Raw genomic sequence first — 15,106 nt, forward strand, 5'->3', positions numbered from 1 at the left:
TCCTCCTGGCCCCTTCCAAAGCCGCCTGGCTCTCCTTGAACCAGAGGAGAGCAGGTTGCCGGGCCTTCCCTGAGGAATGTGTTCCTGGCAGGTGGGGACAGTGCCTCCCCCAGGGTGTTGGGTAGAGGGTCCTGGGGCGCCTCAGGACACGGTCAGGTCCCCTGAACCCCCACACGCCTGGGCCATCTGCCTGCTGGCTGTCCTCTGTGACCCCTCTCTGCCCTGAGCTGAGGCTTCGGCCTGGTGCCCCGGGAAGGAACAGTGAGGAGGGCCGACTCTCCCTGCTGTGGGGGCCTTGGGGGCCTGGACGGGGACTGCGTCCTCCCTCCCCCCGGCTGCCCAGCGCCCTCGCTCAGGGAATGCTCTCCCAGCAGCCTGTTTCGCAGATGGGCACGGTCACGACAGCAGCCAGACCCTGCCCCGGCCCGTGCACCCACCTGGACGGATCGGCGCCCTCCTGGACTTACTGGCCCCATTGAGGGTCCCACAGGAGCTGCCCCCAAGCACCCTGGGGGACTCCGGACCCCTCAGGCCGCGGCAGCTACCAGCAGCCCAGGCAGGACCCAGGGGCCTCTGGGCGCAGAGCTGCCGCTGCCTGGCTCGTGAGCCCAGGGCCTCTCCAGCCATCCCCTGTCGGGGGCCTCCACTCCTGCTCTGGATCAAGGTCCTGCCCCTAGAGAGAGCTGGTGCCTTCCGGGACCGGGCCCTGGTTGCAGTTGGAGAGTGGGCCCAGGGACTGCGCTCCTCTTGGCTGCTGCCCTGGCTCCTGGGGGCCTCCCCAGACCCCCGGCTGCTGTCACCTGGGGCTGGGGGTCCTCTGGCCTAGGGGGTGTCCCGGTTTGGGAGTGCCCTGCCCTGGACACTGTGTCCGAGGAGGATACATGCTTGCCCTTTGTTGGGGTCCAGGCACAGGGTGAGGGGCACTCGGCCCCACCACCTGTGTCTCTGAAAGCCCTGGCTGGGTATGGCGCCTCTTCGGAGAGATCCTGCCTCAGGCCTGCCCCCCCACGCACCTTGGGGCCCTGGTCGGTCACCTCCTGGCCACCACTTGCTGCCGTCCTAGCCTCAGCTGGGCCCTGCAAGCTGTCCGTGTGCCCGGGACACCCGGCCCCTCTGCGGGTGTTTGCAAACACCCCCACAGTGATGTCTGGGGGGCTCTCTGGGCCTTTGTGTGCCGAGTTGGGGGTGGGTGGTGGCGGGGGTCTTCCCATAGTCACCTGCTTCCTGTCCTCGGCCCCAGGTCTGGGGGTACCCTGTCTGCTTGGCTTCCAGCCCGAGCCCCTCCCTGTGCTGGGCCAGTCCCCTAAGCTTCTCGGGCAGTTTCCCAGGTCCGCCCGGAGGAGCCCAGAGCTCTGGAGTGGAGCCCAGGCCTCCCTGTGCTGGGGACTGCACTGGAACCCCGAGGGACTCCTGGCCAGGGTTCCCAAAAGTGTCTGAGTGCTGGACTCAGTCCCTAGCCGTAGATTTCAGGGAGCCCCGCTCTGAGGGGCTGTTGCTTCCCTTTCCTCTCCAGGCCCCCTCCCAGTTTTCTGGGAGAGCAGGGATGGGGCTGTCAGGAGGCAGAAGGGAAGATTGGGGTGCCAGGGGTGGGGCTGGGGCGAGGGAAGGTCAGCTGGGCTACCCCCCTCCCTGCCCTCCTTGGACTCAGTCCAGACGCATCCTCCAGATCGGGGGCCTGTGCACCCTTCATGTCCTCCTAGTAGCCTGGCGGGTCCTCCTGGGTCTTCCTCACTGTGGCTGGGTCCGCAGGCCATAAGCCCCAGCAGGGTGGGGGCCCGTGCTCTTGTTTTTGCTCCTACTTGCCCGGCCTCCCCGGGGAGGCCCCTGGCCAGGACCATGCCGATCTCTTTCCCTGCTGCCTGCCTGCCTGGGTGGCCTCCAGCTCACTGCCCCGTGAGGCCTGTGGCCTCCCACCAGGGCCGGCCCTAGGAGCCTGGATCCCCCCGGTTTATCTTCCGCCCTTGCCATCCCACATGTGTCCCTGCAGCCTGGGTATCATCCGGAGGGTTGGGGGACGGGCACCCCTGGTTCACCTAGCCCAGCCCCAGGGCGGTTCTCCCGGTGGCTCTGCCAGGCATGGGCTTGGGAGAGGATGCGACGGAGCCGCCACAGGGAGCGGGCAGGAGACTCCGGGTGACTCGGGGCAGGAGGGGGCGCCCCAGAGGTTGAGAGTCCTGGGCACACCGTGGGCTGAGCCGACAGGTCGGGGCCGCAGGGGGACCTGCCGTCCTCCCCACTGGCACTGGATCTTTCTGGGCCTGGCTCTGCTGCCTCCCACCCCCATTCAGCTGGTGGCTTCTAGAGGCTTCCAGAGCGTGCTTGGCCCCTTTGCCTCTATGCCGTTGGGACCAGTGGGAGCAGTAGTGTGGCCGGGGCTGGGGGTGGGACTAACCCTTTCTGTGTCTCGCTTGCTCGGGTCTCCCAGCGAGTGGATGCCCTGAGCCTGGGGCCAGCAGCCCAGCCCCAGGTGGAAATCAGGGAGGGCTCCTTTGCCATTTTCCTGTTTTTTAGGCCATCAGAGTCAGGGGTGGGCCATCTTCACGAAGTCACAGGTTCTACACCCCTGGTGTTCTCTTCTTGAAGGTGATGGTGGCCCAGCAGACACCCTTCCTACCTCCACCGCAGATGAGGGTCAAGGCAAGTGTCCTTGACCAGCCTTTGTGCTCTCACCTCTTTTGGACCTTTTGGGGCTGAGGTTGAGGGCCTTGCCAGGACCATGGGTTCTGGACCCTGGCCCTGCAGGGCCCTCTCCACAGTCACTTTCTCCACTGACCATGTCGACACCCCCTCAGCTGGTTCTTTCCTGGTCTGGCAGGGAAGGAAAAAAAATCCAGTGTCTTCTTGTACAGTGCCCAGAGTGGCCTCTGTCTGGGACCTTGGGCAGCTGCCGCCCCCTGCTGTGTCTCTAAGCACTGCTGGAGCCCTGTGGGGGACCCCAGATTCCTTGGAAGCTTTTTAAAGTGGGGCCACAGTGGCCTCTCAGAGCTCTGGAGAACATTTTAGTTGGAGGCCTGGAGCCCCTTGAGGCCCATGGAACCTTCTTAATCCTTCTGGTTCTGGTTGGGGCACCCAGCGCACTTGGCTGCGTCCAGAGCAGTTGGGATCCCTCGTGGGGCTGGAAGCCCTGGGGATTGGACAGATCACCTGATTGGGTAGGCAGAGCCCTGAGGAGCACTGGAACAGGGAGTACTCCAAGGCCCACGGAGCCCTGGGGATTGGTGACCAAGCCGAAGTGGGAGGCCTCAGGAGTCCAGGGGGAGCTCAGGGAGGTGGTAGGAGCAGAGCCCTGGGGGAGTCTTGTAGTGCTTCCCTGGGGAACTGGGGTGGGGATTCTGGGAGCCCTCTTCCATCCAATCTTGGGAGCCCTTTTGGAATGAATGAAAAGGGGCAAGCTATGTGAGGGGTGGTGGCTGTTTCCTTCCTTCCCTCTCTTCCCTCATGCCACACACCACAGTGGTGCCAAGCACACCCAGCTTCCTCTTTTCTCCTCACCTGGAACAGATCCAGGACCTGACCTAAGGCCTAGAAAGCACTGTTTCGTCCTGATGCCCAGATCTCTTTTTCCTCCTTGGGATGCCCCAAGCCCAACTCCACATCCCCCACCTCCCTGACACCGGCCATTACTCCAGAGCTTTGGGATGTCAACCTTGCCACCACCCCAGGTCCCACTTAGGTCCCTGCTAGGCCTCATCTGCCTCTGTCCAGTCCCCACTGGGCTGTAGTCCAGCCAGTCCCAGGTAGAGTACTTCCTGGAGGAACTGGACTGAGGTGAGTTCGGTTCTTGCTGTCAATGTACTTGGTTTTTATCAGCTGCTGAAACACGAGGCTCTGTCATTGTGTCCTTCTAGGGTCCTGGCGGTAGCAAACTGACTGCTTGTTCTGCCCCCAGGTACAGGTTCATGAATGGGACCGTCGGGTCTGTAAGGTAGACCTGTGAGGAGGTGGCATCCCCTGCCCATGTCTACCACTCGCCATGGACCATCCAGGTCTCTCACCTGCTGCAGGGCCAGCCATGAGTCCCTTGCATTGGGCTTGGGATGGTGAGGGGCAGAGGGCAGGGGCTTGGAGAGTCCACACAGCAAGTGGCTGGGCACTGAGGGTGAGCCAGGTAGGAGGAGCTTATAGCAGTCAAACAAGAAAGGCTAAAACTGTGAGTGGTAAGAAAATTAGAAGTGATCCACTCTTTTCTGCATGTTTTCAATGCACAAGGACCATGCAATATTTTAGGACCAAAAATATACATGAGACTAGGATGTAGCCAAGATAAATGGTCAGGAGCAGCTCCCAGCCCCAGCCCTGGCTTGATGGGCACATGTACAGGCACTTGCTGGGAGCTGTGCCAAGTGAGAGGCCGGGCTGTCCCACTACCTGCAGCAAGGAGCCAACCAAAGGCAAGGGGGACTGATGCCAGCACCCTACCCCTTGCTGGGCCTCTGCTTCCCACCTCCCTGTATGCAGTGGATGACAGCCCCTCTGCTTTCCCGCCCTCTGCTGGCAGCGTAGAGTCAGGCATGCACAGCAACATGTGGCATTCCGTCTTGGTTTTCTTTAGTACCTGCTTTCCACTTTTAAAAATATATGTCAACTTTGGGTGGGCGTGGTGGCTCACACCTGTAATCTTAACACTTTGGGAGACCAAGATGGATGGATCATCTGAAGATGGTCAGGAGTTTTGAGACCTACCTGACCAACATGGTGAAACCCTGTCTTTACTAAAAATACAAAAATTAGCCAGGCGTGGTGGCATACGACCATAGTCCCAGCTACTAGGGAGGCTGAGACAGGAGAATCACTTGAACCCGGGAGGCAGAGGCTGCAGTGAGCCAAGATCGCACCACTGCACTCCAGCCTGGGTGACAAGAGCATGACTCCATCTCAAATATATATATATATATAACTTTATATATATGTGTGTACATATGTATGTGTATGTATGTATATAAAGTTATATATATGTGTGTGTATATATATATAAAGTTATACATATATAAAAACTTTGAAGAAATACATACCCAGGGCAGAAAATCTGGGAGTTACATGAGAATATAGGCAGGTGAATTCCACCACCCAGGGATGATGGGGCCTTTGGAGCTTTTCTCCCATGTTAAACAAGCAGCAGTTCCAGGAGCCGAGAATGATCTGCCAGTGAGACGCCCTCATCTTTCCGTCCACATGCCCTTGGACAATGGGGTGGACTTCAGCTTTTTCCAGTTAAAACACCCGCAGACTGCTGGTAGCGTTCATGCAGCTTTGCCTGAATTTCCAAGTGGGTTCTCGGTATATACCTTGTTGTACCACAATTATATGTATAAGCAGTTACACGTGCTTTGGGGAATGAGTTGGGGAATAAAACTCCCAAACAAAACACAAACATCTCTGGGTAGCAGTTGATTCCTATCCCCAGACCAAAGCAAAAATGCGGACCCAGCAAGGCCAGATGGCAATCCTTGAGCCCCAAGACCCAGAGGCCGTTGCCATGGGAACCCAACCCTCTCCTCCAGGAAGAGCCAACACATTAAAAATAAATGGGGTTTTTATTGTGTGTCCACGAAAACAAAGTCATGGTGGCCTTCGGTTAATCCCCTCAACAAGATGACAACTAAAAGGAGGCATGCATGACAACAATAACCATGTTCTCCTCTGATGGAGCGATGCCTTGCCCTCCTGGACCCTAAGGGTTACAGGCAAGCAGGGCCAGGAGGCTGGAGAGGAAAGCGCACCCAGGTCCCCCAGACCATGGAGGGCCTGAGTCTGCTGCCTCCCTGGTGGGACAAGGCAGGGGAGCAAGCACTACTCGGCTAGGCCAGCACCCCCAAAGCGAGAACACACACAAAAGCCCCCACCCCCACCCCCACTGCTAAGGCAGTCAGCCAGGACTTCCCCAGAAGAACTGGCTCTGAAGGCCAGACCCTCAGGGCTCCCTCCAGAAGGGGTTGCCTTCCTCGGCCTGCATGAAGTAGTAAACAAAGAAGAGGAAGATTGCAAACACCAGGAAAAGCAGCAGCTGGCCCCAGAGCGGGACCTGGCGATCATGGCCCAGCCCAGCCCCAGGAGCATGCTTTTCTGGCCGGATGGCTCGGCGGGTAAGCCATGAAGGAGAAGATGAAGATGAGGACACAGAAGAGGTGGAGGAGGAGGTAGGATAATAGGACAGGCCCAGGGAGCTCCTGGAGGCTGAAACAGGGCGGTAGTGCGCGATGCTCTGGTAGGCACTGTCCCGGCCGTACATGGGGCGTTCCCTGAGGCAAAAGAGGGGAGCAGGTGGGCCAGGAGCCTGGGTGCAGAACCAGCCGCTGTTCCTGGGCCTGCCCTCTACGTACCTATCCTTGCACTCCTCTTCAGAAGACGACAAAAGATTGTCATCACGCACCTGCAGAAGAGAGTAAGGGTGAGTGGACTGACTGGCAGGCCCTGTCATATCCGTCAGTCCAAACTTCCCCAGCTGGTGCCCTCTGACCTTTGGTTAGAGGCCAGGGACCCACACCCTCCCGAATGGCTCTTGGTGTTCAGCCTTTTATTTGTGGGGCCTTGCCACTTGTGCTCATGCCCCACTATTCCCTTTTGCCCCCAGGACTCTCAGGAAGAGCTTAAGCCTAGACTGCAGACCAGGGTGCTCTAGTCATAGTTCTGATGGCTCCCCAAAGTAGGGACCTGGCCAAACAGGCATCTGCTGAGCCAGAGTCCCCCCAGAGGCCCAGGAGCCACCATTTGTATCCAGTGGCCCCCTAGATTTATCCAAACACAGACACCATCCCCTAGATTGTACCCAAGTACAGGGCGCCTGCCAGCCAGCTCACCTGGTGGTGGAAAGTGTCAGCATCTGGGAGTGAAGTCGCAGACTGGCGGAAGCCCCTGGACTGGCCCGCAGAGTCGGGCTCCCCATAAGTCCTGGTAGTTAAGTAGCTCTCTTCATAGTAGTCGTCATTGTAGCCTTGGGAAGGGGGGCAGCGGTAGCAGAGGGGGCATCGGTGTGCCCCTCCTGGCCTGCTGGCCCTAATCTGAATCTCTTTCGGGACCTGTGACAGTTTCTCCCTCCTAAGGCTGCTGGAGTGGTTGGGGCTGAGGTCTCAGGTCCTCCCTGTGAGCTGGGTCCCTGACGCAGTCAGGTGAAGGTGCCAGCGTGCCCACCCCACCCCTGCCTTACCCTTGCTCTGGTAGAGTAAGGCGTCCTCTTTCTTGGGAAGATCATACATATCTGAATCCACTGACGCCGAATTCAAGTCTGGATTCAAAGGAGGTGACAGAACTGTTTGTTTGCCCCCCAGGCTTCCCTCCCCTCTCCCCGGTGCCGCTCTGGACCGGCGCCCCTGCCACACCCTCGAGACCCCGTCCTCCCCGCATCCCAGGCCCGGTCCCCACAGGCGAGGCTCTCACCAGAAAAGCGATAGGAGAAGGAGGCGGCGGACGAGCTGGGGGGCGAGAGCCGCCGCCTCTGGGTCTCGTACTCGAAGATCTTCTTCTCGTAAAGCTTACGAGTAGACCCTGGCCGGACACGGGGCGGTCAGGGCGGCGAGCCTGGGAAGGCGTGCGGCTAGGGTGGCGGGGAGGGCGCGGGGCAGAGCGCGGGGAGGGGGCCTGGGGGCAGGTCCTTCCCCCCCGCCGCTTACCGACAACTGGCCCGTGAGGGATGTTGTACTGGCGCAGCACGGCGGCCAGCTCGGTATCCGAAAGACCCGCGTAGTCGTCCATGGCGGGTGCGGGCGCGGGCGGAAGCCAGGCCCCTGCCAAAATCGGCCGAGCAGCGGCTGCCGAGGATCACGGCGGGGGCGGCACGAGCGCCTCGGGAGCGGTCGCGCTCGCGTCACAGCCAAATCTCTGTCTCGTCACGGTCGCGGGCTCCGCAGGCTGCGCGCGCTGTGCGGGGCGGGGCCTAACGGCGGGAGAAGCAGGCTCAGACCGGCCGGGCCTTGAGAGCTGGGAGGCTGGGGCCGTGAGCTCAAACGTCATAAACGCACGGATTGGCTAGCGGAGGAGGGGGCGGGGCCCGCGCCGGGAGTCAGGGCGATGGGAATCGGTCTCGCGGTGGGAGTGGGCGGGGCCGCAAGCTCAACGTCACAAACACACGGATTGGCTAGCGATGGAGGGGGCGGGGCCAGCTCAGGCCGGGAGCAGAAGGTCTCGCGGTGGGAGCGAGCGGGGCCGCGAGCCCGTACGTCACTAACGCCCGGAGCTCTTGGGGGTGGGGCCCGCGCGGGAGTCTGGGCGGTGCGGCTGGGAGCTTAGACGTCACCTTGAGGCGTTCGTGAGCCAGTTGGGAGAGAGGGGCGCGGCCTGCGCGCCTGAGATCGGGCATCTGCCGGCCGGGAAGTGAGAGCGGCCTAAGTGGGCGCTAGGGGTGGCTCTGGGCCCTAAATCACTTGGGCTCCCCACCGTCCGTGCATTCTCCCCGCCCTCGTCCCCCTTCCCGGGGCCCCAGGGCCTAGGATTCCCCGATCGCATCCGGGTCGGCCGCCCCCGCAGCGGCGGGAAGGGTCTGAACCCTAAGGGAGCGCCGGCCCCGGGTCAGGCACTCCTGAGGGCGCTTTGTGTGCTCATCCCTCGGGAAGCGGCTGCGGGGCAAGGCCCGCGCCTACGCGGTCCCCGAAGACCCCCTGCCACGGGCCCGCCTTCCCAGTCTGCAGGGCTGTCGCCCGTGCACATATGCCCGCTGCTTCCCACCGCCTCCGTCTCTGCTTCCCTTTCTCCTCCCTCGCTCCTCCCGGGAGGAAATGGGGCACTGGGCCAGTAGGCCGCCGGCACTCCAGGAGCAAGCAGCCTTCGAAGGGGCCCGGGCAAGCCAACGAGCACGCCAGTGGGCGCGGGCAGAGGGCGCCGTGCGATGTGTGCAGAGATGACGTGTGCCTAACGCTTCATGCCGTTCATTCACCCCGGGCACTGGCGGGAGCTGAAGTGGGGCTTCCTCTCCTGTCGGAATGGCCCCTGAGCCCAGCGTAGCCCAGCAGGGGGCAGACGTGGGTGTCGAGCTATGGAAGGGCTGCCAAGGCCTGCTCAGGAGCCTGGACTGTGGCTAGGATTCCCAGGGCCTTGATCAGATAAGGGCTGTCCTACGGAGAATGGAAAAGAGGTGATATTCTTTTTTATTTTTTTTTTGAGACAGAGTCTCGCTCTGTCACCCAAGCTGGAGTGCAGTGGTGCGATCTTGGCTCTCTGTAGCCCCCACCTACCAGGTTCAAGTGATTCTCCTGTGTCAGCCTCCCTAGTAGCTGGGAGTACAATCGCGTGCCACCACACCTGGCTACTTTTTGTACTTTTAGTAGAAATGGGGTTTCACCATGTTGGCCAGGCTGGTCTCAAACCCTGACCGCAACTGATCAGCCCGGCTTGGCCTCTCAAAGTGCTGGGATTACAGGCATGAGCCATCTCGTACAGCTGTGACATTCATATTCTAAACAAAACCAGCTGAGGGTATATGGGACCAACTAGTGTGCCCCTCACTGGGCAGGCCCCAAACTGGGAGCATGAAGAGGTGACATGCCATCCATGGTCTCACAGATGAGGGCTGGTGACAAGGTAAGAAGAGGGGATGACTCTGGTCATGTCCAGAATGGCTGACCCAACTGGTGAGGATCACAGACCAGTCGTCCATGTAGGTTTGCCCATGGGGTTAGAAAAGGTCGACAGCTGGGGGAGTAATGAGATGGGGCCCTGTTTTGAATACACACAAAGACCCTAACAAAGAGGAATTGCTGTTGCTGTGGCCCCGCTCTGCCCCCAGAAATATGAGAAGTGTGTGTCCATGAAGACGGTGCCTGGCAGTGTGCAGCAGGAGAGCCTTGGGTAGGGCCGGGGCTTGCACCTCATCTTTCAGAGCTCAGGGGACAGATGGCAGTTTGGACTCTGGGCTAGTCAGAGGCTGCCTCATGGATTTTTTAGTTTTGACAAAATCAGATTCCCCAGCACCTCTGCAAGCCTTCTGCAATCCTGGCCCCTCTCCCAGAGGCCTCTGTGTACTAAGCGCTGCTCCATCCTCCCCCATGCCACCCCTCCCCATGCGGATCCAAGCTGTTTCCTTATGAGGTCAAGGAATTCTAGATTTGCCTTCTCCCTAAGGAGCACCCCCCCAACCGTTCTGCACCTGCCTTGGCATTCTGCTTTTTATGTCCCACCCTTTTGCCACACAATCGGGTCCCACCACAGATGGTACAAGGAAGCTGAACTGTGATGGTCCTCCTGCACGCACCCTGTTTGTACCTGCAGCTTCAGTCCGGCCCCATTGCAGTGCAGCTCCACTCCAGACCACTTGTACAGGAAGAGTCAGGGCCCCACGATCAGGGGAGGCTTGTCCAAGAGCCCCAAGCACAGCAATTCATTCATGGAACATGATCACCTGGATGGCTGTGGCCCAGCCTCAGAGAGTTCCCTGCCAAGGGTAGGGTTGGATTTGCAGTCGTCAGAGGGTCTGGGAAGGGTGCGTACAGGAACATCTGAGGGTCTCCAGGGGGTTCCTCTGGGGAAGTGCAGGCAGAGGAAACATCGGGGTGCAACCAATTCTAAGTCAAGAATAAGAACACTGAGTCACTCCTTACAGATAGAATGGCTTGCAAGCAGTATGTGTTGTAGAACTTGCAATCCCAACATGATTGAGTTGCAAGGAAAAAATATCAACATGGAAACATTCCTCAGTATCTACGGACAAGTAGATGATCGTTCACTGAGCCGTTAAAATTATTTTTTTAATTTATTATTATTATTATTTGATACAGAGTATCACTCTTATCACCCAGGCTGGAGTTCAGTGGTACAATCTCGGCTCACTGCAACCTCTGCGGCCTGGATTCAAGCGATTATCCTGCCTCAGCCCCCAGAATAGCTGGGATTACAGGCACCTGCCACTGTGCCTGGCTAATTTTTGTATTTTTAGTACAGATGGGGTTTCACTATCTTGCCCAGGCTGGTCTTGAACTCCTGACCTTGTGATCCGCCCGCTTACAGGTGTGAGCCATCATGCCTGGCTTATTTCATTATTTTTTAGTGACAGGGTTTCACTGTGTGGTCCAGGCTGGAGTGCAGTGGTGAAATTATAGCTTACTGCAGCCTCCAACTCCTGGGCTTAAGTGATCCTCCCACCTCAACCTCCTGAGCAGCTGAGACTACCAGTGTACGTCACCATGCCCAGATAATTTTTACATTTTTGGTAGAGACAGTGTCTTGCTATGTTGCCTAGGTTAGTCTCAAACTCCTGGGCTCAGTTGATCCGCCTGCCTGGGCCTCCCACAGTGCTAGGATTATAGGTGTGAGCCACCATGCCCGGCCAACGTTTTCTTTAAGATCAGAATCTTCTTAATACTAAACAATACTTAACTTTTGCTTCAAGGATATTAAAGATCTTTTGGGTTTTGACTTGTCCTCAAATGCTTTGAAACATCTGCTCAGATGGTCAAACGCAAAAAGTCGTGATTACTGTGAAAATTAATGTCTTGAAGATTGTCACAATCAATCTTCGATAGTGAATAGTTAGGTAACGAAAAGTCTACTCATACCCTAGAACACTGCTTGGTCTTGTTACTGTTGGTGTCGCTGATTGGAGATTCAGCCTACCTTGCAGCAGGAATGAAGCCAATTCCAGTTTTCCAACATCATCAATGTAAGGAGATGTCTTTAGTTTTTATTATCTTCACCAGGGAAAGGCTGTTGCTATAGAAACCCTTGTCCCTTAGGCCAGGCACAATGGCTCACACCCATAATCCCAGCACTTTGGGAGGTCAAGGCAGGTGGGTCACGAGGTCAAGAGATTAAGACCATCCAGGCCAACATGGTGAAATCCTGTCTCTACTAAAAATACAAAAATTAGCTGGGCTTGGTGGCATGTGCCTGTAGTCCCAGCTACTCGGGAGGCTGAGGCAGGAGAATCTCTTAAACCCAGGAGGCGGAGGTTGCAGTGAGCCAAGATTGTACTCCAGCCTGGTGACAGTGAGACTCCATCTCAAAAAAAAAAAAAAAAGAGAAGAAAAGAAAAGAAGAGAAACCGCTGTCTCCACTGCAACCTGGAGAAAGTAGACACAAAGAATGGCTTTTATTTAGAGTGTGGAGGGGCAGGAGTGCAAAGAAAGGGTTCAAACATAGTGGGGGTCTTGAGATGCAGCCAAGCAGCCACTTCCTGTTTCATGCTCCCTCCACCTGTTACGGTGCCTGTGGGTGGGCAGGCTTCTCTGCTTGAGGGATAGCCTTGCTGTGAACCCCAGTACAGCTACCTCTTGGGCCTGAGCTCATCTAGCAAGTGGCCTCCCTATCGGGTCACACACTGGATGGTGCGGCTAGAGACGAGACCCTGGGCCTGACTGTTGGGAGGTTTCCTCAGGGCATCAGGTGTGAAATGTCATTGCCAGCACAGGCAGCAAGACAGAGAGGGCAACCAGTGCCTCGCCACAGTGTTAAACTGAGGCTTGCAGAACTAACTTAGCAGGTGCGACCAGACTCCCTTCCTCCCTCCCTCCCTCCCTTCGGGCCTTCCCTCTTTGGAATAAAATTGAAAACCGCAGCCTACTCTTTGCCGGTAGTAAGGGAAAGTATCGTTTTGTAAAACTTTTGTTTCAGGAGGTCACAGTGGCAACTGTAGTTCTTATTGGGGGTCGTAGGCAAGATGTTACACAGCACTGCTTGATGCCACTTTCCCCAAGGAAGTGACATTTGAGCTGAATCTGAAGCTACCAGGAAATGGACCTGTAGAAGAGGAAGAGAGCCTGGCAGTGCCAGGGCGTGGCTGTGGCCACCATGTTCACAGACACTTGGCTCTTTAGCTGCACTCTGCTGCACACTCCCAGGCTCTGGGACTGCCCCTGAGCGGTGCTGTTTCTGCTGCCCACTCCAGGCCAGACCTGGCAGGGCTCGATCTGTGGCAGTCGGGTTCATCCCAGGGCTTGGAGCCCTGCAGTCCAGTCCCGGGCCCCTGGCTGAGGTAGGTACCCAGCAAACACCTGCAACAACCTGTTGCCCCACCCCAGGGTGGCTCCTTGGAGAAGGTGGTCTTGGTCCTGGGCCTTTCCACCTGGGGTGTGCTTGGCTCCCCCAGACTCAAACATGCAGCATCCTTGTGATTGGGCCTAGACGTGGGCCCTGCAGACCCTGCGGGCGCTGGAGACGACTCCTCGCTAAGTCCCCCCTCCCCCAGGGCCTGGCAGCCCTCGCTGGCGGTGAGCTCATCTCGAGGGGCGGTGTCTCCCGGCGGCGGGTCGCTGGAGCTCAAGGCGCGCCCCCGCACCCTCCCTCCCGCACCCGTCCCAGGCTCCTGGGCAATTTTACCAATTAAGGCTTTCTCGCCGGGCCGGGCCGGGGCGGGCGCGGGGCGGGGGTGCAGCCAACAAGAAGGCGGGCGGCGGCGGCGGCCCATTCGCGTGGAGGCGCGCGGCGCACAGCGGACGCCGACGGAACCCCGAGGCGCCTGGCGCGGGCGCGAAAGCAATCCGGGCGCCACCCCGCGGTCACCGGTCGCCCTCAGGGACAGCAGGTGAGGTCTCCGCGGCCGGTAGGGTCGCCGCGCTCCTGGTCGGCCGAGGGCGGGGTTGGAGAAGGCGGGCAGAGAGGCCGGAGAACTCAGGCTCCAGCTCGCGCCCAGGTCCTGGCCAGGCTCAGCCGGGGTGCGTGAGCAGATGGAGGCGCCTCTGGCATCTGGGAGTGGGTGTCCAGAGAATGTCTCCCCTAGTTGACTCACGAGCCGTGTCTGTGCCCACGAGTGTGGGAGCCTGAGGCCATGGGGGTCCCCGAGAGACAGGGTGTCTGGGCACTTGGCAGGAGACTGATGACTGCATGGGTGCCCATGAACGGACCACTGCATGCCTATCTGAGAGAGAAGGGCCCTGACAACAAGAACTTGTGTGGACTTAGGGCGAGTGGCCACCTGGAAGGACACTTCTCAGTCAGTGTGCCCACTGGGAGAGGGACAGCTTGTGCCTTGCTGGTTCGAGTCCACAGCGCACCAGCTGCTTTGGGCACAGGGGAGCTGGCTCTGGGGCTGCTGTACTCCATCGGGGCCATGATGAGGATGAGGCCAGGCCAGGTTCCTTGGCTGGGCCCTGGGCCCTATCACAGGCTGGCTCTGAGCTGGATTCGCACCGCCAGCCAGGATGAGACCAACAATGTCCCCAGATTCCCATGCCACCTGGGGCCAGGCAAAGTAGGTGAAAATCCACTGGCAGACCCATTTGTAAGTGGTCCAAGCTGCACTGTCAAGGTGGGAGCTTGGGAATGGGCGACCTCACCTGCCGAACCTGGACTTGCCAGCACAGGTCTCTTCTCACCTTGCCAATCTGCGGCTTCCTTCCCTCCGGCGCCCCCTGGCTACTCAGGCTTGGAAATGGCTCCTTAGGGATTCAGCTGAAAGGCCTCTGGGCTTGGGCTCTACCTCGCAGTGGGAGGGTCTGGCCTGGGGTCTGAGGGCCAGGGGTAGTGTGGTGGGCGGGGTGTGTCTAGCATCCAAGAATCTACTCCAAATAAGGGAAAATATGAAAGAGCTGGATTTTGGCTTCCCAGGACTGCCCGATCTGGGGGCTTTGGGATCGGGCGACATCTGGTGGTAATACTATGTCCTCCTAGGGACAAGTATCCTCTACACGCCCATTCCTTGTTTCCTCTAAATAGGGAAAAGCTAGGGCTGGAAGACAGGACACCCACCTCCTGACACCCTTTCTGCTGCAGTTGACTACTGGTCACTCTGACTCAGTTTCCCTGAGCTCTGAAGATTAAGGAATGAGCCCAGACAACCCAGCTTAATGGTCCTTAGTGGAGAGAGAGTCAATTCTTGATGGAATTCCATGCCTGGGAACTTGCTTTCCAGTGGGACAGGAGGACCGGAAGGACAACTTCAAGTCCATCTTGAATGGGGCCGGGGAGGGAGGCGTCTGTATGGCATCCCCCTTCCCAGCCCCCCTTCCACCTCCACCCAGCTCCCAGACTCGGAGGTGCACTTGGTGCTGGTGTGTCTCCAAGTGATCAGGAGAGGGGCCAATTTACAGGGGTTGGCCTCCGTACTAGAAAATGCCATTTGTCAGCCGGGCGCGGTGGCTCACGCTTGTAATCCCAGCACTTTGGGAGGCCGAGGCGGGTGGATCACGAGGTCAAGAGATCGAGACCATCCTGGTCAACACGGTGAAACCCCGTCTCTACTAAAAAT

At 58.6% G+C, this 15,106-nt stretch overlaps 2 protein-coding genes across 2 annotated transcripts in view; one reads left to right on the forward strand and one right to left on the reverse strand.

Annotated features, from left to right (window-relative positions):
* Window positions 1-5,515: 5,515 nt before the first annotated feature.
* On the reverse strand, window positions 5,516-7,905 carry EMD (emerin). Its single transcript, XM_017521373.2, has 6 exons — window positions 7,608-7,905; window positions 7,375-7,482; window positions 7,145-7,222; window positions 6,798-6,931; window positions 6,321-6,370; window positions 5,516-6,239 (listed from the first exon to the last, which is right to left on the reverse strand). The coding sequence occupies exons 1-6, from the start codon at window positions 7,687-7,689 to the stop codon at window positions 5,912-5,914; spliced, it is 780 nt and encodes a 259-aa protein (XP_017376862.1). The 5' UTR covers window positions 7,690-7,905; the 3' UTR covers window positions 5,516-5,911.
* Window positions 7,906-13,311: 5,406 nt separating this feature from the next.
* FLNA (filamin A) overlaps window positions 13,312-15,106 on the forward strand; it is a 25,607-nt gene continuing 23,812 nt past the window's right edge. The window contains 1 exon segment of the mRNA XM_017521372.1: window positions 13,312-13,444. The gene's annotated coding sequence lies outside the window, so the exon portion shown is untranslated.

The sequence above is a fragment of the Cebus imitator genome, unplaced genomic scaffold (genome assembly GCF_001604975.1).
Source record: "Cebus imitator isolate Cc_AM_T3 unplaced genomic scaffold, Cebus_imitator-1.0 Scaffold1100, whole genome shotgun sequence".
NCBI lineage: Eukaryota > Metazoa > Chordata > Mammalia > Primates > Cebidae > Cebus > Cebus imitator.